Source organism: Grampus griseus (assembly GCF_964374135.1).
Source record: "Grampus griseus genome assembly, chromosome: X".
Lineage (NCBI taxonomy): Eukaryota > Metazoa > Chordata > Mammalia > Artiodactyla > Delphinidae > Grampus > Grampus griseus.
This window is the reverse complement of record NC_138999.1, coordinates 12,697,550-12,722,515: the sequence shown is the minus strand read 5'-3', so window position 1 is coordinate 12,722,515 and position 24,966 is coordinate 12,697,550. Positions and strand designations below refer to the sequence as shown.

Sequence of the window (24,966 nt, the reverse complement as noted above, 5' to 3'; positions counted from 1 at the left end):
CTAGATAATGGCGTCTAAGGGGGTCACTTGGCTGGTAGACGACTTGGGTTTTGCTTGTATGTTCAGCACATAGTCGTGAGGGAAGGATGAGCGGACAGTGCAGTTCATTAGGGGCTGAAGGGGGCGGAAGTTGTCCACCATTCTTTTCTCTTTCTCCCCCTCAGAAGTGAAGAGCAGGGTCCGAAATTGCTCAAGCTAGAAACAGAAACAGGAAGCATAAATAATTTCAATAGAAAAACAGCTTTACTTCATGAATAAATTACTTTCATTTTTACTACCCTGAAACATTTGTCTAAAATTGGATACAGAAGGAGAATTTACTTCTGGGCAGGAATCCCTTCACTGCTGCACAGGGAATAAAATGTTGTGTGAGGAGAGTAGCAGGACGTGGTGAAGCCAGTGGGGCACTTGGGATTCAAAGACTGGCGATCAAAGGCCCTGTCCCCCACGTATTAGCCATGTGCCAAGTCCAAGTTACTTCATCTTTGGTTCTCAGAAACCTCATCTTTAAATGGGCAAAAATAGCCAGGCTACAGGATAATAAATAAAAGGCTTGATGCATATAGTAACAGTGCCAAAAATGTTTTGTTTTTTCAAAATTTAACTGAATCCTTAACATAACGTAGTCTTGATTGCTTACCGCACCTGGGCATTGCGGACAAGGCAATGCAGGTGGAGGTCTTAACAGGCAGTGGGGTGCCTCCTGCCAGCACTGTCCAATAGAACTCTCCGTGGTGAAGGAAAGGTCCTAATTACAGCAGCCACAGGCCACAAATGGCTGGCTGCTGAGCACTTGAAATGTGGCCATTGTGACCAAGAACTAAATTTTTAATTTAGTTTCAATTTAAATGTATTTATACTTAAATTTAAATGCCCACACGTGTCTTGTGGCTAAGGTACTGAACAGTGCAGCTCAGTATAAAAGGAGTGATCCCAAATCAAAGGCTTGTTTTCCAGTGTGGCAGTAGCATCAATCAGTAGCCCCTTGGCTTTCTGAGCAAACATGTTATAGAACACTTGACTTCAAGCCAGCTGGAAAAGCTCTTTGTAGCATTTTTCCTCACTCAATCAGGCACACTGTAGCTACAGAGAGGACAGCCTAGGGCACAGCAGGCAAGCATGGGAAGATTTGTCTGGATTAAAGACTTCAGGCCAAGTAGGCCAGCGACAAGCACCCAACACAGTGACCGTACTTGCAAATCACACATATACCCTCATTAATTAGGAACGTGTCCGAGTAGTTCAGGTTTATTTTTATTTGGCTAATTGCAAAAGATTAGAAATAGCCCAAGTATCAATAATATATTTCATTAGAGCTATAAAATGGGCTAGTATATAGCCATTAAAAATGATATTGAAGGTAATGTTTATTATCTATAAAATGTTCCACACATCATCGAGTGAAAAGAGCAACAAAATGGCATGTACAGAATGATTCCATTTTGTTCAAAAAATTGTATATATTTATATAGATGAAAGAACAGAAGGATTTATGTGTATCTGTATAAGTAAAAGACCAGAAGGATTTATCCAAACAATGATTAACACTTAGTGGTAAGATTGTAGGCAACTAGGATTATTGATGACAGCTAACATTTTTTTCTTACTGAATTTTCTATGTTGAAATTTCATTTGAAAAGTCCTCACATGGGCCACTGACCCTCTGATTTATTTATTTAATTTATTTATTTTTCAGTGTTATGTCAATTTTTAAATATGAAGGATAGTAGCGGAATAAATGTATAGGCCACCAAGCCCAGGCTTATGAGCAAACTCTGTATTCTGTCATTTGTTTATGGTGGTTTTCATGACACAGATTTTTTTTTTTTTTTTTTTTTTTTGCGGTACGCGGGCCTCTTACTGCTGTGGCCTTTCCCGTTGCAGAGCACAGGCTCCGGATGCGCACGCTCAGCGGCCATGGCTCACAGGCCCAGCCGCTCCACGGCACGTGGGATCTTCCCGGACCGGGGCACGAACCCGTGTCCCCTGCACTGGCAGGCGGACTGTCAACCACTGCGCCACCAGGGAAGCCTGACACAGAATTTTTTTTTTAAAATTATGTAGTCTACCTTACCAGTTGCTATCTCTGTGACTTCTGGTTTTGATATATGGTTAGAAAAGCTTCCTCCATTTGGATGTACGAAAAGATTTTCCTATGCCTATCCTAGTACTTTTATGGCAGTATTTTTAACATTTAATATGTCTGGAATATATTCTTGTGTAAGGTTTGAATGGTCAATCCAACTTTTCACCCCCAAATGTCTGCTCGATTGTCCCCATCGCTCTTACTGAATAATCTCATCTTTCCCTTTCACTGGGCTGAGATGCAACCTTTATCATAAACTAAATTCTCATATGTACTTGGACATATTTCTGAATCTACAGTTTTCATCCTATGATTAATCTCTTTATTTGTGTACCAGTACAGCACTATTTAACTATTGAGGCTTTATAACTTGGTTGATTTAATCATCTTTCATTTTCTCTTTCACAATTTTCCCTGGCTCTTTATTTATACTTTTCTTTTTCCACATGAGGTTAGAAGTAGCATACCTATTTTAAAATTCTATTGGTATGGGCTTCCCTGGTGGTGCAGTGGTTTAGAATCCACCTGCCAATGCAGGGGACACAGGTTCAAGCCCTGGTCTGGGAAGATCCCACATGCCACGGAGCAACTAAGCCCGTGTGCCACAACTACTGAGCCTGTGCTCTAGAGCCCACAAGCCACAACTACTGAGCGCGCGTGGCACAACTATTGAAGCCAACGTACCTAGAGCCCATGCTCTGCAACAAGAGAAGCCACTGCAATGAGAAGCCTGCGCACTGCAACAAGGAGTAGCCACCGCTCGCCACAACTAGAGAAAGCCTGCATGCAGCAACGAAGACCCAATGCAGCCAAAAATAAATTGAATTTTTTTTTAATAAATTTATATTAAAAAATCCTATTGGTATATTTATCGGGATTACATCAAATTTATGAAGAATAAACAATTCATGGCCAATAACAACTTAAGGAGAATTGACATCAAAGGTGTCTATGATGTCTTCCTATTCAATAACATGGAATGAATTTTATCAACTCAAGTCTTTTGTGTCCTTTAGAAATGTTTTAAGTTTTCTTGTTAAGCTGATTGCAAGGTATTTTGTATTTTTTTCCATTATAAATAGCATTCTTTCTTCCATTATATCTTTTTTGAAAATTTATTTATTTTATTTACTTATTATTTTTGGCTGCATTGGGTCTTTGTTGCTGCGCGTGGGCTTTCTCTAGCTGCGGCGAGCGGGGGCTACTCCTTGTTGCAGTGCACAGGCTTCTCATTGCAGTGGCTTCTCTTGTTGTGGAGCACGGGCTCTAGGCGTGCGGGCTTCAGTAGCTGTGGCTCGCAGGCTCTAGAGCGCAGGCTCAGTAGTTGTGGCGCTCGGGCTTAGTTGCTCCGCGGCATGTGGGATCTTCCCGGACCAGGGCTTGAACCCGTGTCCCCTGCATTAGCAGGCGGATTCTTAACCACTGAGCCACCAGGGAAGCCCTCCATTATATCTTTTAACTGATTGTGATATATACATGTCCAGTGTACTGATTTCTAGAAATTAATATTGTGCTCCACTAATTACTCAGTTATCTTTGCAGTAGTTCTTTTTGTTGTTTTTCTAATTTATTTTTTCTTTTCTGGTCCAATTATATTGACTACTTCCAAAATATAACTTCAGTTAAAATTTAACATAGTAATTCTCTTTTCCGTATTAAGCATACTATATACTTCAGAACTGAGATCAATCTCTTTTATCAAGTTAGGGAAGTCTCCATACATTCCTATTTTATTGAAAATTTTTTAAAAAACTGAATGTTGAATTTTGCTACTGCTTCTTAAGAATCTATGGAAATGATTATTTTTAAAATATATTTAGATTCACTGATATGATGAATTAATATCATTCGTAATATTGAACCATCCTTGCATTACTGGAATAACTACTACTTGGACAAAATATATATTTCTTTTTTTTTTAATTTATTATTTATTTTTGGCTGTGCTGGGTCTTAGTTGTGGCATGCGGGATCTTTTTTTTCAGTTGCGGAATGTGGACTCTTAGTTGTAGCATCTGAACTCTTAGTTAACACATGCATGCAGAATCTAGTTCCCTGACCAGGGATTGAACCCGGGCCCCCTGCATTAGGAGTGTGGATTCTTACCACTGGACCACCAGGGAAGTCCCTTTTTTTTTTTTTTTAATTGGAGTATAGTTGCCTTACACTGCTGTGTCAGTTTCTGCTTTACAGCAACGTGAATCAGCCATATGTGTACATATATCCCCTCTCTTTTGGATTTCCTTCCCAGTTAGGTCACCACAGAGCACTAAGTAGAGTTCCCTATGCTATACAATAGGTTCTCACAAAGTATATATTTCTTTTAAGGTACTGCTGGCTTCTGTTTATAAAATATTATTTTAGCTTTTTTTTTTGGCCATGCCATGCAGCATTCGGGATCTTAGTTCCCCAACCAGGGCTCGAATCCATGGCCCCTGCATTGGGAGCGTGGAGTCTTAACCACTGGACAGCCAGGGAAGTCCCTATTTTAGCTTTTTAGCTTTTTAAAAAACATATCCTTCAGACATACCAGTCTGTACATTTTTTTTTTTTTTTGGTCTGATCTTTGGTGGGTGTTGGTGTCAGTTATCCTGGCTTCATAAAAAAGGTTCTGGAACCTTTTGTTCTTGTGAAAATGGTTTGTGATTAATTAAAATCCCATAAAGCAAGCATAAGCAAATATTATTGCAGTTCAGTTATGTTATGAATTAAATAGAATATGTGTATTAACATAGTAATCACCACTTAGTTGCTAAGGAAAAAATAGACTCCAGGGTCAAAACAACTGACTTAAAATTTCTGGACAGACATTGTTGGGTTCTGCTTTTATCCTGAGGTTCCATAGCAAAATTCCCTTAAAGATTTTACAGGATTTGAGCACATCCATTTTCAGCCTTCATTCTTCCTTTTAAAAGGATCTTGTTTATACAGAGATTCGTATTTATATATAAAATATACAATGCATAAAACATATGTCATTGTCAAATATGGAAGTAAAAAGCTTATGTTTCCTAAGTTTTACCTCTTCTCTCTAGTTAATTTGAAGCATTTCCTAATTCATATCCAAATTAACACAAGATGTTAGCGCATTTTAATAAAAATGTATGAGCATTACAAGATGTTAAAAACTGATGCCAAAGTTTGAGCCCAGCCTTGTTTTAAAGGGGCAGACTAGAATTTCCTTACATAGAAATGTGGAAAGAACGTACCTGATCACGATCAACCTCTATGGGCTGCTTCTTAATGATCCAAGTGACAGACTCAGAGAGTGGCGGGATAGTCAGGGACCCTGAGTAGGTCCAGTAATCTGGGCAGGTAGGCATCAGACAGGAAGGGTCGAATGACCCAAATTCCACAAGCATGTCCTGGCCAAGAGAAGGGGTCATCGAGTTATCATTTTATGCTGAAAACCACTCAGGAATCAGATGATGTGGTGATGATTCTAGGGGAGTCTGAGGACCAGCAGTGGTCCAGATGAGCTCCAGGTACCTCTGGGCACCTTAGGACAGAATCATACCCATGCTTTGTTCCTGCAATTAACCATGTATTTCTGATAGTCCTCAGTGGGAACACAGCAAAAACCATTTTCTCCCTTCGTTCTAGTGAGCTTGTAGCAGGTGCTGTCCTCTGAACTCTTTGGGAGGCATTAGGTGGTAGCTGGTGCATAAACAAGGAGGCTTTTCCTTTTCAAGAGAGATTAATAGAATTCACCTTTCTAAAATGCAGTGCAAATTACGAGGAGACAGGATACTGGACAGAGAGAGGGACAGAGGGGAACAGGGAGGGAGAGAGAGGAAAGTAGATGGGGGTGGAGTGGGGGTGGGGGAGGGAGGAGGAAAAGGAGGGAGATGGAGAGGGAGGGCAGGGTGGAGACAGAGGCAGGGAGGGGAGGGAAGACAGACTTGCAGAGAGCAGCCCCTCTGGGATTCTGAATATTGAACAATTAACCTTGACGGCTGGACAGAGGTATCCACCCTGAAGGATGTGGGTAATTGTTCTGTAAAGCTGGACAAGCCAAGTTTCTGTCAGACTTTTCTGTGCCCCCTGCCTATGGGAGGGTAGCTAGAGCCCAGAAGGCTTCCCTGAGTGTTTGCACAGGACTGTGAAGGAGCAGCAGTCGGGAGCAGAGGAGGGGACTCATGTTCCTGAGTTTCTGAGTGCTCATTGGCATGGCAGCCAAACCAGAGCCGCCGTCTGTGCCCACCAACAGAATCATGTCTCTCCTCTGCAAAGTGTCCCAGGGCCAGGGGCTCTCTCAACACAAGCATCATAAATGGCAAGTTGTCTTAAGGGGCAGCTTTCAAAGAGAGCCTGAATTACACTGAGGTGAATTAACATTTTCCCTTTCAAAGTGCCATGTTAGCGTCTCCACTCTGAGATTAAAACATAAAATATATTTCAAGTGATTTAGGGGGAAAAATTACCTAATGCGTAATTGAAGCCGTAGTATCCACCAGTTTCTGTTGCTCTTTATGATATTTGCCTAGCTAAAGAACAATAAATGAGAAAATATTAAAAACAATTGACATCTCACTCTAGAATTGTAATAGAACGTGAATTAAAATCAGACACCTGGACTTCCCTGGTGGTGCAGTGGTTAGGAATCCGCCTGCCAATGCAGGGGACATGGGTTCGATCCCTGGTCCGGGAAGATCCCACCTGCCATGAAGCAACTAAGCCCATGCGCCACGACTACTGAGCCTGCACGCTAGAGCCCGTGAGCCACAACTATTGAAGCCCACGCGCCCTAGAGCCCACATGCAACTACTGAGCCCATGCCCCACAACTATTGAAGTCCACACGCTCTAGGGCCCACGTGTCACAACTACTGAAGCCTGCGCGCCTAGAGCCCGTGCTCCACAACAAGCGAAGCCACCGCAATGAGAAGCCCATGCACTGCAAGGAAGAGTAGCCCCCGCTCGCCGCAACTAGAGAAAGCCTGCGCGCAGCGACGAAGACCCAACTCAGCCAAAAATGAATTAGAAAATAAATAAATAAAACATATTATTAAAAAATAAGATAAAGTCAGATACCTGGTGATTACCTAAAAACAGTCCACAGTACTGGAACTGCACTTAAATTGACAATTTAGAATGTTATAAACATCACTGAGTGAAAGTAGATACAAAACAAATGAGCAAGCTGTTTGCTGATAGGCTGGAACCCACAGTCTGCAGGAAAAGGTGTCCCTTACTCCATCAGCTTCCCCCTCTGGGTCTCACTGGTGCTTGGCGCACAGAGGCTCTGGAGGCTGAAGCTGTCAGGGCAAGCCAGCGCGTAGTAAGGCCCAGCTTTCAGTTCAGGCCCCTGAGTCCTGAGGAGCTTCAGTGCAATAACTATGTTTTCCAGTTTCTATATTTGACGCTTTGATATCTGAGGCCTTGCTGATGCTAGAGGGATCACCTCTCCCGAGGTTAGTCAATTGCTAGAGAGAACAAACAACAGGGAGCATGCCTTTCATGTACAAACCAACCAATCCAGAGCTCAGACCCCAACGACTTCCTTTTTGGGATTCTTAATACTCTGAGCTACTATTCCTCTGCCCTAGTCACCCCAGGGCCACGTACCAGACAACTGGGGGAAGCCTCTATGCCCAGAGCCTGCTGAAATTATCCAAAGTGGCCAATCCTAAGCCTGCTTATGTTGTCTCACCCATTCCTTCCCATGGAAACCACAACAAAGGTTCTGTCCATGTCTTCCCCTGCCCTCTCTGCCTCCTGACCACCCCTGGTACTTCCCCATGTGGCCATGCATAGCATGCCATGTCTCCTCTTTTTAGGTATTTGTGAGTATAATAAAATTCTTCCTTCATGATAGCCATTTCCACGTCTGTATGTCTTACCATACTTGACTAGACTAAAACCTGGGTATCCTTAAAACACTCAGCATCCAGAGTGGACTAAGGCAGGGAGCCTGCAGGAGGCCTGTACCTATGGAACCTGCAGGAGCTCAGAGGTGCTGTGCAGAGTATGGTCCACAGATCTCCAGTCCAGTTCTCCAGGTGCTAGCTGAGTGACCTGGCAGGAAAGCACTTAACCTCACTGACCTTTACTTTCTCCATCTAAAAACGGAGATGAGGGTCCACCACAGAGACTTCTATGGGAGATAAATGAAGCACTCAGCAAATGTATAGTCACATCACACTCTTAAATGTTTAGTTCCTTTCCTGAATTTCCCTTAGTTGTTTGCCTTTATCTTTTTACTCCATTTAAAATACATTCTTATCAAATCTCACATTTTAACTGATATTTAGTATTATTTGCTTTTATCCTTTTATACCAGTGCCTAAAAATAGAAATGTAATGCAAACCACAGAGGTAATTTTAAAGCTTCTAGGAGCTCCATTGAAGAAGTTAAAAAACAAAAAACACACAGGTGGGGCTTCCCTGGTGGCGCAGTGGTTGGGAGTCCGCCTGCCAGTGCAGGGGACGCGGGTTCGTGCCCCGGTCCAGGAAGGTCCCACATGCCGCGGAGCGGCTGCGCCTGTGAGCCATGGCCGCTGAGCCTGCGCGTCCGGAGCCTGTGCTCCGCGACGGGAGAGGCCGCAGCGGTGAGAGGCCCGCGTACCGCAAAAAAAAAAAAAAAAACACAGGTGAACTTAATTTTGAAAACATTTTATTTTACCAAATATATTCAAAATATTGTCATTTCAACATATAATCAATGTGAAAAGTTACTAAGTCTTGAAAATACGTTGTGTATTTAATACATACAGCACATATCAATTTGGATGCTAACTTTTCATCAGAAATACTTGATTTTTATATTTTACACTTGAAAATGTAGATAACATACCCAAGCTGTCCCAAACATTTTTAAGTTTTCCAGTAACTGAATTGTCAGTTCCTAAATTTAAATGACAATCAACTGAAGCAAAATTTGAAATTCGTTTCCTCACGTACAGTAGCCACATTTCAGGTGCTCAACAGCCACACATGACTTGTGGCTACCATATTGGACAGCCCAGTTTCATACCATTTGAAATATATTCTTAACAGTCCTGTATTTTAAGCATTGTTTATCTTACCAATGTATTGATCCCCATATTCTTAAAGTAAATAACAATATTCTAATGTTCTATCTTTTCATTCTAGAATACAACACATCATTTAAACTTGGTAAGGTTTTTAAAAATAGTTTAAAAAATATTCCTACCATAGCCAAACCATCTTCCTCCAGTTGCTGCATCCTCAAAGCTTTCAAATTGGATTGCATTCTGATGTACCAAGTACAGTTGAAACACCACTAAAAGAAGTACTGCCTGACCATATAGGATTGCTCCAAAATAATTCAGCAGCCTTATTCAGCATACACTATTTAAACATGTTTCCCTACCTAAAATAAAGCCACTGGGAAAGACATGACAATCTGATGCAAAATGAGATAGAAATAAAGAACAGGAAGAAACTTATGCAGGAGCAGCAATTAATTCCATGTGGATTAATATTACTTTGGAATAAAGGGATTTATTTGGGGAGAAAAATTTTTTTAATTATATAGTAAAGTGAGTAACATTTCAGTGAGGGATCAACATTTGTTCATTCCCATCTTGATTTGCAGGAAATACTAAAATCTAAAACCCATTTGCATCAAAAGGAGAGAAGATGCTTATCTTGAGAGAAATAGATTCTCCTTATGGGAATTGGACAGGAGTTGAAGACACATTTCTTTTTTGAGGGGTAACCACTTAAAATGTGTTTCTTTCTATTTGTAACGTAACATTTAAAATTAAATTAGGGGAAAAGTTGTAAGAAGAAATTTTATTTCCTTATATGCTCCCTATGCTTCCCTACAAATTATCCTTGTCCATCATTCATGAACTTTCTGGCATTGCCATCCCCAGAGCCTCCCAAGTGAGACACCTCAAGGTCATGGTTAACTTTGCCTTCTCCTCACTTTGAAGCCTTCTCGTCTCCCAGTTCTGTTGATTTTATTTTAAAAATACTTGTTAAAACTTGCTCTCTCTCTTTCGACTGCCACAGCCTTCATTTAGGCTCCCACCGTCTCCCATGTGGATTAAGCTGTCCTGCACGGTTGCCTGGGTCAATCTCAAAAAATAAAGCAATTGACCAATTATTTAGATGATATCATGCTATGCCACTCTGTTTAAAAATAACCAGTGTCTCATAAGCCTGCCTTCCACCTACCCTCTTTTTTAAAAACTATATTTTTTTTAAATTTTATTTTATTTATTTATTTTTGGCTGTGTTGGGTCTTCGTTGCTGCGCGCGGGCTTTCTCAAGTTGAGGTTGAGTGGGGGCCACTCTTCATTGCGGCGCGCGGGCTTCTCACTGCGGTGGCTTCTCTTGTTGAGGAGCACAGGCTCTAGGCGCGTGGGCTTCAGTAGTTGTGGCACACAGGCTCAGTAGTTGTGGCTCACCGGCTCTAGAGCGCAGGCTCCGTAGTTGTGGTGCACAACTTAGTTGCTTCATGGCACGTGGGATCTTCCCGGACCAGGGCTCGAACCCGTGTCCCCTGCAATGGCAGGTGGATTCTTAACCACTGCGCCACCAGGGAAGCCCTCCACCTACCCTCTTAATCTTCAATGATCACCAATCTTCCCGCTTCTTCCCACAACACACATTCTCATTCTGGCCACTTTGGGTTTTGACCACTTTCTGAACATCTGCTTCTGCACATGGTTTTCCTTCAGTCTGGATGCCCTTCTAATCCTCTTGGCAAACTCCTTTTCATCTTTCAATACCCAACACAAATGTCCCCTCCTTAGTGGAATCATCGTAGACTCCTCTGAGCAGTCTACATCACACCCTCCTCTGTGGTCCCACAGCACTTTTAGAAACCCTTCTTCATATCACACTTGCTTTATCATTTTAATTTAATGTGTGCTTCTGTCACTAGACTTTGAACTCTGGGAGGTCAAGAATCGAGTTGTTATTCCTAGCACTCAGTGCAATGTCTGACACATGGTTGGCACTTAGTAAATGTTGAATGAATAAATAAATCAATGAATGACAAAATACATACATGTTATTGGGTAACCACAAATATAAAAGGCCTTTTTCTTGCCCGACTAGCCTTTTGCCCAGTACAGTTGACCCTTGAACAACGCAGGGGCTAGGGGTGCCAACCACCTCGCAGTTGAAAATCAGCATATTTAACTTTACAGTTGGCTCTCCTTATCCTCGGTTCCGCATCTGTAGATTCAAGCAACAGCGGATGGTGTAGTACTGTAGTATGTAGTTATTTTTTAAAAACCCATGTATAAATAGACCTAAACAGTTCAAACCTGTGTTGTTCAAGGCTCAACTGTATTGCAATTTTATCATTTAAAATCTGACTAAATATTGCTATTTAATATAAAAGTTATTTGTAAAGTCAGCAAGTAGAGGAACATTACCACATATTCAGCACACACAGAAAATAAATTTCTAGCAAAGTTTTAACTTCACGCCCTATCTTCTACATCAGTTATAGAATCTATACACAGAGATATATGTATTAACAGGAAATACTGTTTATACTAGTAGATGGAAATGTGCATAAAAATGAAAAGAGACATTTTTCATACACTCAAAAAAGTCCAAGGAGGATCCAGCAATCCCACTTCTGGGTATATACCCAAAAGAATTGAAAACAGCATCTTGAAAAGATATTCGTACACCCATGTTCACAGCAGCATTATTCACAATAGCCAAACGGCGGCTGCCACTCGAGTGTCCACGAACAGATGAAGGGATAAACAAAATGTGGTATATACAGCTGACCCTTGAACGACACGGGTTTGAACTGCGTGGGTCCACTAATACGTGGATTTTTTTCTAAAGTAAATATTCCAGTACTACATGATCCCCAGCTGGATGAATCCGAGAATATGGAGGAATGCAGATATGGAGGGCTGGCTATGAGGTATACTCAGATTCTCAACTTTGTGGAGGGTTGGTGCCCCTGACCTCTGTGTTGTCTACGGATTAACTGTACATACAATGGAATATTATTCTGCCTTCAAAAAGAAGGAAATTCTGACACATGTTACAATACGGATGAACCTGGAAACATGCTCAGTGAAATCATCCAGTCATAAAAAGACAAATACTGTATAATTCCACTTAAGTGAGGCACCCAAAAGTCAAATTCATAGAAACAAAAGGAAAATGTTCATTGCCAGGGGCTGGAGGGCGGGGAAAAATAAGGAGTTATTATTTAATGGGTACAGAGTTCTGAGGATGGATGGTGGTGACAGTTGCACAACAGTGTGAATGTAGTTAATACTACTGAACCATATACTTAAAAAAAGGCTTAGAGAGTACATTTCATGTTATGTGTATCATACAACGAAAAAAAGAGTCCAGTGAGTCCCGTGCCACTGCTAACAAAAGAGGTCCCCGCTCCCATGGAGGCCTCGCGATGTGGCCTGTGCTGACATGAAACTGTCCCTTTAACTCCAGATGAGACCACAGACAGGTCTGGCTCTCACCTGAGTTATCTGCAGAGTCTTCAAGTTCCACGAGGAAAGAGTACCCGTTATTCCAGACGCGGAGGCAGGTGGTCGGGTCTTAAGAGACGGTGAGCAGTTCTAAGCCAGGATCGTAGACACTGTCCCTCCGCCGGACGTTGATGGGCGACTGGCGCTCACCCCCTGGGACCAGGTCCACGCTCTCCCAGAGAGGGTGCACTAGGAGAAAACACATCGGGGGCTGTCCTCGAGATGACACTAGCTGGAATCCCACTGGGGGGATGATATGGTCCCATGTAAGCGTGTATGCTGGGTTCAGCTCTTATCTGAGCCAGCTGTGAGGATTAGGCAGCCATCCTGCAAAGCCTGGATAGAATGTTAGCATTGCTAAGGTCCCTGGAGTCCTGCCACATGAATAGCTATGACACTGTATATATTAAGGTGTACACGCACACTCTGTCCCACACGGGTGCTGATGACATCACTGACGGTGATTTTTCTACCAAAGAGTCGAGCGCCAGGTCTTTGTGGCAAGTCCCTGATAAATCTCAGGAAACTTCTTACAACAAAGAAAGAGCTATCCACACATGATGGATAGAACCCACATGTATAATTCGGGTGGTCCAGCTCTCTGCCCTTTAGAATCAGCACGGATGGGCAGAACCGAGACCAACAGGAAAGCTGGACAAAATACGAATCAAGATAAATCATTACCAACGACCGTCTGCACCTCACCCCACCACTGAGAATGAGTCTGAGGATTGGTGAAAGTGACAAGGCAGCTGCTGCCCAGTCAAACCCCCCTGTGCATGGCAGGGTCACTGGCACTCCACTTGTAAAAAACAAGCTTGCCTCTGGTTTCCTCTTACAGAGGAGACGGTTCTCTTCCTGAGATAGCTGCCCAAAGCAGGATCTTAACCTTCGATTTTTTGGTACAAGTGCCCCAGCGGCATAGACACAGAGCGCTCCAAGGCAGTTTCTGGACCAGTGGTTCTCAAAGGAGGGAGCGATTCTGACCCCGGGGGACATTGGACAATGTCTGGAGACACTCTCGGTGGTCAAAACTGGAGGAGGGTGCTACTGACATCTAGTGGGTAGAGGCTGGGGATGCAGCTAAACATCCTACGTATATAGGCTGGGCTTTCACAGGAAAGAATTACGTGGCCCCAAATATCATTAATGCCAAGGTTGAGAAATCTTGGTCTAGAGCAGAAAGCAATAGGCAAACTCAGGGCATTCCCTTTCCCCACCCCCCGCTCAATTTTTTCATATAATGCGGTAATCTCGTCTCTAGAGAGGTCTGAACCCAACGTTTTGGGTTTTCTCCCTTAGTGTAAAATAACTTCTGAACAACAAGAACTTACTTTAGAGAAGGAGGACTTTCTGTTTCAGACATCTAAAATGAAAAATGCATATGAATTGGTACAATAGTCATATTGGTATCAGATTAGAATGCAAGTTCCTTGCAGGGAGGAGCCATACCTCCCTCCCTTTTTTCCGTGCCCTGTAGCGCCCTACTGGGTATATGCCCTTTGAGTATTGATTATCCAAATGCTATTGTTGGGATAAAAAGCTGTATTTGATTAATTTTTTAATTGTTTTTTTATTAATTTTTATTGGCGTATGGTTGCTTTACAATGTTGTGTTAGCCTCCACTGCACAACAAAATGAATCAGCCATACTGATTAATTTTTAATTTGATATTTTAAAACTTCCAGAAACCCCGAGAACAGCCATGATTCAGTCTTAAAGCTGCCCGCCGGCACAAAGAAACCTGACAACACTGTCCGCTCTGAGATGCTCAGACTGAGGCTGAGGGTTTGAGCATTCACGCCCTTCAAAACCAGCTCGTGTGGGTCTCGTAAGGAGACTAGGGGAGAAGGGAATACAGAGCAGATCCCTAAGACGATGCCCTCTTCCACCCAAATCGTCCCCCACTTCATTCAGGAAATGGCCTAGAGTCTACTCTCTCACCCACACAAACACCAGCCCAAGGAAACTGGGCCTGTTCCTTCAGCTGCTCTTGTATGGTCATAATGCTCCCGTCAATTTGTATGCCCCTCTATTCACAAGTTCAGCTTCCAGGTTTTCTTTCCCCCACCCACCTCCTCCTTTAGGAACCCAGAGCATCCCCCCACCAGGGAGCCCTTGGTCACTGTCCCCTTCGTGAAGCCAGCTTTTGCCCAGGGCTCGTTTTGCTAATGATAAATTCACATTTTTGTTCTCTCCTCCCTTCCTCTTCCTGCATTTTAACAAAATACAGATTAAAATGATTTCTTGGTGGTTACTCAGACTTCCCCTCAAAGTCGGAAGGTGATTACGTGTTCTGACTAACGGAGCCTGCGTTTCCAGCTTCTTCTCATGTGGGGAGAATGAAATAAACAGAGAGTGATTCTGTCAGCCATGGTTTAAGGGCACGACGTCACACTGTCGTTAGGAAGGTGTCACTAATGTAACACTGAGAGCAACACAATCCCTTTAGATTCCACAGTGAGGATGTGCTCAGCTTTAGTTCCTGTTTACATGACTGGTCCTGTCTTCGATTTACTTTGTGCTTGTACCACCTTCAGCTCCAGCCTCGGGGGTGTCCGTCTTTCGGGATCATTCCTGTCTCAGCCCCTCAGTTCCTGCTCCTTCTCAGAAATCAATCTCCCCTCATTCAGCTCAGGGCTGGCTCCTCTTCTTGGCTTGTCACGTCTTCAGCAAAAGTGTCGCCTCCGCACCTCCCTATCCTCTTATGCGATCCCCTCTTGTTTTTTATTAATCATAGCATTCTGATCTTTTCCTTCAAATCGTTTATTACATGGGTATGATGATAAGTATATGCATATATGCTTAGTTTTCTGCGCCCTCACGGCTCTGCAAGCCCCATGAAGAACTGAGCTGGCTTTCAGTCCCTGCTTGTGGATTGAATGTATAAGATAAAGAGCATTACTGGGAAGGGGTCATTCCCGTTTTATCTTTATTTCCTTTTACTCTACTGAGCGCCGCATTGTTTTCTCCTTAAGGATCTTTGAGGTTTATCTCTTCTTTGTCCAGCCCATGACCACCAGCCTCATTCAGGCCCCTGTACCACAGACTTCCTCAAGGAAAGGTCCTCTTGCTCACTTTTCCTCCTCTCTTACTCCCCTCTACTGTGTTTTGCCATCCATCAGTTTTCCTAAATTACCACCTTCATCATGTTGTTCCCATGTTAAAGACTATGTGAAGTCCAAGCTTCTGCATCCAAGCGTTGAGGTTTTCCTAGTAGGAACCCATCTCGCCCATCTAATTTTATTTCTCCTCATTCTTCCCAAGCTCTGCTCTTGCCACGCTATTCCAGAACCTTGCCAGGCTACTCCCCTTGGTCAGTCAGTGAGATGTGCTGAAACTGTAGGATACCTCACTGGGCTTTGAAGACTTAGGAGAAAATCCTGTAAACTACCTCACTAATAATCTTTATATTGATTACATGTTACAGTGATAATATTTTGGATATAGTGAGTTAAAGTATATAACTAAACTTAATTTCACCTGTTTCTTTATCCCTTTCTTAGTGTGACTGTTAGAAAATTTAGAAGTGTCTATGTGGCTCACATTATGTATCTTTTGGACATTATTGCTCTATACCATCACTAGCTTTCTCTCCAGTGCCTTGCCCTGTACTGTCCTTTTTCTTGAGATGGGCTATTTCCTCGTCAAATTGAACACCATCCTAGCAGGCCTAGGGCTTATTGCAGTGATGGGATACACAGGGACCCTCCATGTGACTTTGTTGGGGATAATCACAGAGTGCCTTGTTAGAGCATCAGGGTTGTAAAAGGCACTTTCATGCTGAGCCCAGGTAACCACAGCATCACATGCAGTTACCAGTGCAGGAGACTAAGGCCCACGTTTCCTGGTGGTCAGTTCAGGGCTGTTAGTTCACTGTAGCTGCAGATACCCCTGAGGCCGTTACTGTAATTCCACAGGGCTAATAGGTCCACTGTTTCTCAAGATTATTTGAAAATCAATGGAAGACAACACAGTCTGGGTATCCCAGCCTATATTATCTGGGGATTAACGGAATTCTCTGTGAAGACGTTGCAAAACAAGCTTTTGAATACTCTCGTTCTCCAGGCTTTATTAGTGTCCTTCAAAATGAATTGGAGAAATAATAGAACAGTTTTCTAACACAGTTAAGTTATAATATAGACTTGTCCTGTCAAATAGAAGTTTCTCTGATGATGGAAATTTCTAATATAGTAAGTGCTAGCCACAGGTGGCCATACAATTTGAATATATTTACATGTAAATACACACATGGGGCTAGTAGCTACATTTTATACAGTGCTATTCTACTGAGATTTGTCCTAAAAATAAATGTTCCTCTTACTTCTAAAACTAGGGTGATCATGAACGTTAAGAATCAATAGAATAATAACAAATCTGTACCATTTCCATTCTAGATGACATTCTTTATATTTCATTAAATTAAAAATTAATATTATTAAACTTATTTCCCTATGGTCTAAGATCTCATGCCTAAATCTTTTTTTGTTGTTTTTTTTTTATTCAAGACCCATTTATTCTCTAGTTCTGCCCACATGGAGACACCCTCCTCAAAAAGGCGTTGAATCCTTCCGTTCACTTTAACACCTTGTGCTGAAGACACGTGTTCCGAGGTTTCAACTATGAGATCCACATTCTTAAAGCACTAGTTCTTAAACCTCATCTAGATTTCTCCCCTTGGATGGGGGGAGATGACCCAAACACAGAGAAGAACAGCTCAGGACTGTGGGCTCTGCTCGTCCAGAAGACCTTGCAGCTCCCCTGACCACCCGGCTGGAGCCAGGATTAGGGCCCTGAGACGAGGGGCGCCTGCTGGGCTGCCGCCCCCGCCCCCGCCTCCTGCCTCTTCCCTAGGCTGGCTGTCACCTCTACTTTCCCTGGAGTTTGGGGATTCTAGACGGTCTCTGCTCACACTTCTGCATCACGCCTGCTGCCTCAGCACTGCTGATCCACACCAAGGGGGAAAGGCACACAGAACTGCTTTTCAGCACACCAACGTTCCACACAAAAGTTATTCTATAAGCCTGCAGGTTCTTTTTCATCAGAGGACATTCGCAAGGCCATGACTTCCCCCGGCTCCCCACTGCCCTTGCCAGCAGACTGGACACGCAGGGCGGCCGTGCTGAGTGGTGCACACCGCCCTGGCTCCACTCAGGCGCACTCTCTTGGAGAGCTGAGGGCGGTGCCCTGGGCTCATCAGCAGGATCTGTCCCGAAGCCAGTCCTAGAGTGACAAGAGCCACACCTGCAGGTCTGTTCCACTGACCAGCCGCACAGGACCGAGCTGGGCCCACGGACCTTGGTCTGGATTGTGTTGGCTGGTCGTTCTTGCCTAGGTTCACAGGCCAAGAGCCAGTGTCCTTCCTTTCCTGCTCATCACCGCACCAGCGGCTCACTGCTACCTGCTGCCGTCACACGCCTGGCAACCTCGTGTTCCGGGGCCAGCCAAGAACTGAGACCCCAGCAGGCCTCTAGTTCCCAGCAGGCCAACTCCCCATTAAACTACTGCTGCCTAGCCGTGTTCTCGAGGCTGCAGAGCCGGGAGGGTGCGGAGAGCATAGCAAGCCGCGGGCGCCCCCAGCCCCAGACCCGAGGTGCTCCGCGGAGGCGCCGGAACCTCGCCGCAGCCCCGCCCCCTCAAACACAAACGACCTCTGCGCCCGCCTGTCCCGCGGACCTGGGCGCACCTCCGACCACCGCGACCCAGGATGGAGGCGCGGGGCGCGGGGCTCGGCCTGCGGCGGGCGCTGGGGCGGGCGGGGGACCCGAGCTCCGGCCCCGAGGCCGTGCGGCCCGCCAAGCCCACCTCCGTCCCCGCCGCCCGGAAACCCTAAATCTTTTTTATGTGACAGAAATTTAGGCTAAATTTCACTAGATGATACAAGAAATGAAAGTGATTTTATTTTCATCGTGGGTAATAGATGCAGGCTTTCATCTTTATTTTATCATATCACCAGTCTGCAGGGTTAGGGCTGTCAACATTTACTGTCTGCCACTTGAGATCACAGCCAACAGCAGTTTGAGTTGATGCCAGTGATTCCTCGGGGAGAGGGATGGTGCGGAGTGAAGGCAGAGCACAGGGCACAGGCCCCAGTGAAATGCTGTTTCTAAATTCGCCGCAGCCTCCTCCTTCAGTCACTCCCTACTCGGCTCCCGGATCCTAACAATGGTCAGACATCTGAGGGAGGTGCTGAGCATATGACAGTGATGAAGGTGGTGATGATGATAACGACTGTGGTACTAGAGGTCGCTGCCAAGGCCGAGTTCTCAGTGTGTGGCAGGCGCTAGCTAAGGACTTTCCACATTAACTAACCCTCAGTGGTCTTGCGTCACTCTGGGTCACAAGTGTATTGGGCCTTCCGCTGGGGTACTGAGCTTCCAGAATCAATGAGTATCGTCTTTACAACTACACAGATGAGGGACCAGGATATACAAATAGGACATGCGCAGTGGCCCAGGGCAGCAAAGACCAAATATTCTCCTGGGGGAAACAAGGAGGGACAGAGTAATATTCGAAAACCAAAATCAAACGGTGACTGTGACCTGTTTCTTCTAGTAAGTTACAAACAACATTTCATCTGATGTGGGAAATTAATCAAGAGAAGCCCCTACCTCCCTAAGCCAATACTTTCTGGGTTCTGTCAGCACTAAAAGGAGCAAACTATCCTAAAGACACGAGCATATTGGATTTACTTCCATCTTTCTGTAAATAAAAACAAATACTTTCTGTATATATAAACAAACAAGAAAATAAGGAAAGCACTCACACAAAATTTAGTAACTAGATAAATATGACTACTTTTTTCCATTTTAAGCCTTAGACCGCAAAGTGCCAGTGTTGAGAATAAGCCAGTCCGTGTAGGATGGGGGCCTGATGGTAGGAAGCCGCACCCAGCAACCAGAAATTTATTATGACTCAGACCAGCTCAGTTTAATGAGAACACAGTCAACATCGGAGGAAACAAACTTACAGTAAAAATATATTTATGAAGCAGTTTCAAGGCAACAGATTTAGCTAGATTAGCATTACTAATAAATCCCTTTTGTAATGTGCAAAACAGGGTCAAAGAGAGTAAACCCAAGGAGGAAAAGTTGAGAAAGCTAGAATCTGGAAGCAAACCAACACTGGAAAACTCTGTGTGAATTCACTGTGAATGGTGGAGAATATGTAACTACTTAGCATATATGCTTAACCATTTCATTAAACTCATGTCTCCACTAACACACACATTATCCTCTCCGATCATCTCAGGGGTTCTGTACCAGGGTTACTTGGCCCCCCAGGGGACACTTAGGGATGCCATGCAGCATCTGCAGTGCAGTCCACCCCGACAGCACAGGATGACCCACGCCCATGGCAGTAGCGCCGTGGTGTCAGGGAGGACCATCTGCTGCCTCACTTGATCTGCTGGGTTCACAGCGGAGCTCACACTGGCGAGCTGGTCACCTAGAAGCAGCTCTTCTGCAATTTGTAACGAGGGACGGAATATTCCAGAGTATGAAGCTAGTGAACTGCTTGCAAACATGAATATGTAAATTCCAGAATGTTCAGACTCACAGAAATAATTCGCAGTCCGTGGATCAATTTTAGTAAAAAGACGGTTGCTAACAAAAATCAATAAAGAACAGGTTCAAAGTATTTGAAACTTAGGACTTCTTTGACCTATTTCTGCATGACATCATTTTAACAAGTTAAAATTGGTGAAGAAAACACCTTTCCACACGGCACCGGGGTAATCATTTCACAGTATGTACGTGTATCAAATCATCATGATGTATACCTTAGACTTAGGTCAGTTATATCTCAATAAAGCTAGGGGAGAAAAAGGCTTTCCATATTTGAACAAACAGAGAAATAATGGGTTATGACTCTCAGTTCTCAAGGCATCTAATCCCAGTCTGGAATGCTACTGACATCAGAGCTGCAAACACTCAACACATGTGACTGTTAGGAAACAACCAGGCTTCTGCTCTCTCCAGGCAGCCATGTACTCACAGGCTCGGTTCCGGGTTTTTTAAGTACAGGTGTAGAGGCTGCAGGGCCTTGCTAGCATGGACCTCGGAATCTGGAACCTTCTCCACTATGCCTTGCATGGAGAGGCTTGAAGAATGACCCTCAGGCGACTCATCATCACCATCTTTAGCTTGAAGTCTTGATCAGCTCCCAAGTAACTTGAAGGAACCTAATAACCCAGAGCAAAAGGAGGACAGAGGAAGAAAAGTCGCAAACAACAGAGGTGGCCGATCACGTGGAAAACATCATTCAGATTATTAGTATGCGGGAGGGGGAGGTAAATACAGCAGGAGTGGAGTGAACCAGGCAGAGGGTGGTAGGAGGTGAGGTCCAGAGGTAGTGGATGCCATATCAAGGAGACATGTAGGCCATTGTAAAGGCTCTTTCGCTAACTCAGGGTTTCTCAGCTTCGGCATTGTTGACATTTTGACCAGATAACTCTGTTGTAAAGGACTAGTCTTTGCACTGTAGCTTGTTTAGCGGCGCCCTTGGTCTCTACCCATTAGATACCAGTGGCACCTTCCTTCCATTTGTGACAACCAAAAACGTCTCCAGGCATTGCAGATGTCCCTTGGAGAAGGAGAATCACCTCTGATTGGGAACCACTGTTCTAAGAGAAGTGGGAACACAATGGAGTTTTCGGAGTAGAGGAGGGACATACTCTGATTTACTTTTTTTTTTTACATCTTTATTGGAGTATAATTGCTTTACAATGGTGTGTTAGTTTCTGCTTTATAACAAAGTGAATCAGTTATACATATACATATGTTCCCATATCTCTTCCCTCTTGCGTCTTCCTCCCTCCCACCCTCCCAATCCCACCCCTCTAGGTGGTCACAAAGCACCGAGCTGATCTCCCTGTGCTATGCGGCTGCTTCCCACTAGCTATCTACCTTACGTTTGGTAGTGTATATATGTCCATGCCTCTCTCTCGCTTTGTCACAGCTTACCCTTCCCCCTCCCCATATCCTCAAGTCCATTCTCTAGTAGGGCTGTGTCTTTATTCCTGTCTACCCCTAGGTTCTTCATGACATTTTTTTTTCCTCTTAAATTCCATATATATGTGTTAGCATACGGTATTTGTCTTTCTCTTTCTGACTTACTTCACTCTGTATGACAGACTCTAGGTCTACCCACCTCATGACAAATAGCTCAATTTCGTCTCTTTTTATGGCTGAGTAATATTCCATTGTATATATGTGCCACATCTTCTTTATCCATTCATCCAATGATGGACACTTAGGTTGCTTCCATGTCCTGGCTATTGTAAATAGAGCTGCAATGAACATTTTGGTACATGACTCTTTTTGAATTATGGTTTTCTCGGGGTATATGCCCAGTAGTGGGATTGCTGGGTCATATGGTAGTTCTATTTGCAGTTTTTTAAGGAACCTCCATACTGTTCTCCATAGTGGCTGTATCATCAAAAAATCTAGAAACAATAAATGCTGGAGAGGGTGTGGAGAAAAGGGAACACTCTTGCACTGCTGGTGGGAATGTGAATTGATTTACATTTTAAAAAGCTCATTCACAGTGCCCTACTGGAAACTGACCAGGATGAAAGAAAGAAGCAGGGAGCCCATTCAGGATAATCCAGGGGCTGGAACTAAGGATGTCACAGTGGACGTGGTGAGAAGTGGCTGGGTACTGGATGTATCTTGGGGATACAGCCCGTAAGATGTGAAAGAAAGCAGTCAGAGATGACTGGCAGATGCTTGGCCTAAACAACTGCAAGGATGGACTTGCCACGAACTGAGATGGGAAGACTGTGTATGGAAAAGGTTTTGGGTGGGAAATCAGCAGCTCAGATTTGGGCATGTGGAGTTTGAAATGAAATTCCAGTAATTCAAGTGAGGAAATATGGTAGAATATTCTACCTCATGGTAGAACGAGGATGAACCCCTGAACAAAGAAACAGAACCCGGCACAGGAGCTGGCGGGGAGGGAAAGATGGCACTCTTACTACTAATTCTATTGGGTTTGAGGTGCCAAGGGGGCAGGCGAGAGGAAAGGTCTAGGGAGAGTTGGCAGTGCAGCTCTGGTGCTCAAGAGAGGTTGTGAGGCTAGAGAGAGAAGGAACATCCCCTCCCCCCAGGGGTAACAGGTGTATAGAGACCAACAAAATGGAGTGATTAAGGAGGCCAAGAGATGGAGAAGGAATGGTCAAAGGCAACCAAGGAAGGAATGGAGCATGGAAGGTCAGGGGCAAGGAGGGTTCCAGGGAAATCCTAATAGAAAGAAACTTAATTTAGCTAATGCTAGGCTACAATACGTGTAACAATATGTGAGATTATTAATGTCCAGGTATGTGCTTCGTAAAGAAAGATGCTTATCAGAAAAACGTTTATGAATTTGCACCTAGACTATAAACTGCAAAATTTAGCATTACAAATAAACTAATACTCATTATTAAATAGGCCCCAGGTGAACCCTGGAACGTATAAATGTAGAATACATTTTCTCAATAAGTTATATTTTGTTGTACAGGCACAGGAAAGGTGTGACCATGAGCTGGATGGGCCCTAGGGAAGGTAAGCTTTCTATGCTACATGCCCTTTGCTATCACTGATTATATATGCTCTTGGGTTTTACTTACACCGTCCTTATCTGCTGTTTTGCAGACAGAAATGTGTGAATGAACAGATTCTAACAGCCTTTTAGAATCACTTGTAGATTGTGTATTTATTAAATGCCTTGGCTCTTCAACTCTGCCTGGTTAAGCCATTTGTACTTATGCAAAACACCAAAAAAAACCAAAAAACAAAGCACAAAAACCTACTAAAGGTTACAGTTGCGTTGAAGAAAAATTCCTTGATTCTTATCAGATGGACCCTTCACTTTCTTGCCTTTTGATTTAGAAAGGAAGACAGCGTTTTTGCAATTCTCTGAAATTTAAATTAGAAGTTATGTTTCCTTATCTTGACTGAGAAAGTTCAGCTTGCTCCTCTCACCCACTTCTTCTCTATGATCCCAATATAGGGTTGCCAAAGGTTACATTTCTATAATTGCTTAGCGCACTGCAATTGCTCCAGCGCACTAATTGCTCCAGTGGAATGATATGAAATGCATTTCCCTCCTTCCATCAGATTTCCTCAATATTCATATTCAGTCAAAAGGAACGCAACTCATTGTATTCCAACTACGAGTGGTGGCAGCCTTTTGCCTGGCTCCAGGGACAACGGGGCAGGCGTGCACAGGCACAGAAATGGTGCCCTTGCTGCTTTCAGCCTTTAGGTGCATTTCAGACCTGGCATTGAGTTTACAATTTCTGAGTGAAGTAGGAAAGCCCTAGAAAGTTGAAAGGTTTTCATTTCCAAAATACTCAAGAACAGTGTAGCTCTTTATCAGGACCCAGAAGGGAGAGTGGGGGCATGGGGCTGGGGAACATTGGTTCACTGTGGACTTCAGTGCAGGCTGAGAACAGAGACCGTTCTGAGGGATGTGCAGGGGCAGCTTATGGGTAGCGTGTGGACAAGCTTCCTTCACCAGAGACTTCCAACTTCTCTCCATACTCCAGCAAGACTTTTAAGCAGCAGAGTGGAGATGACCAGACTGTCAGCAAAGGAAAAAGGGGAAGCAGAAAGCAATGTGGTTTTCAGTGGTTGACAGAGAATGAACTCTACTCAACATAAGGTGTACACATCTTCATTATCTCCCCATATTTCTCAAGCTTTCTCAGCAAAAAATAAACAAGAGGGAATTACACTAATAACAACGACTTTCCAGCATCTTCTGAGCAGTAGCTTTCAACTCACGCCACAAAGAATTACAGCCACCAACAGCGTCTGTATTTGGTAGGTTCTTCCCCTCTAGCTCCAGGACGGGGCACTAAAGAAAAAGGATAGAAGAAAGAATTGAGGAGTAGAGAAAACTCAGACTTGTCCACATGATATAGCTGCTGATCCCCTGCCCCGGGGGTGGTTGTGAATCCGTCCGTGGCCCTTGGTATAGTCAGGAAGAAAATCAACAACGCAGATATGAGTGAATCCAGTTTGCTGGGCCTCGGTTTCTGAAACTGCAACCCCCTTACTTCCCAGACTCTCTGGGACAGCTGTTCTACCTTTAAATGCACAAAACCGTAAGGGGGTGCAGTTTTCTGGTGACCCTCAGAGCGGAGGAACAGGACTAGAGTAGAGATGGAGCGACTCCCTGTCTTCCCGACCCCCATCGTACAGAGAAGCCCCGCCGGGACTGTGGCCATCCTAGCGGGGCCAACAGCTGTCCCGCCTCCGGGGCCCACTGCAGCGCCGGATCGTGTGTATGAGAGGATCCCTGTTCTCTCTGCTAGCCTACGCTCCCCTGCTGCCCACGCTCCACATCGCCGCCGGACTTTACCCGAACGTTCCCCAGAGCGGGAACCACTCTGTTCGCTACCGGGATGAGAGACTCAGGCGCGCGGCCATATTGGCCACGCCCCCTTGTG

The 24,966-nt window shown here is 44.1% G+C and overlaps 1 protein-coding gene across 1 annotated transcript; it reads right to left on the bottom strand.

The window, feature by feature from the left end:
• Nucleotides 1-24,966, bottom strand: CA5B (carbonic anhydrase 5B; the record flags this gene model as incomplete). Its single annotated transcript, XM_082681204.1, is given in 12 exon segments — nucleotides 1-195; nucleotides 5,296-5,451; nucleotides 6,514-6,573; nucleotides 9,224-9,265; nucleotides 9,267-9,331; nucleotides 12,522-12,600; nucleotides 12,604-12,719; nucleotides 20,526-20,544; nucleotides 20,548-20,610; nucleotides 20,614-20,712; nucleotides 24,248-24,371; nucleotides 24,879-24,966. Coding segments are annotated over 10 exon segments (849 nt in total). The 5' UTR covers nucleotides 20,668-20,712; nucleotides 24,248-24,371; nucleotides 24,879-24,966.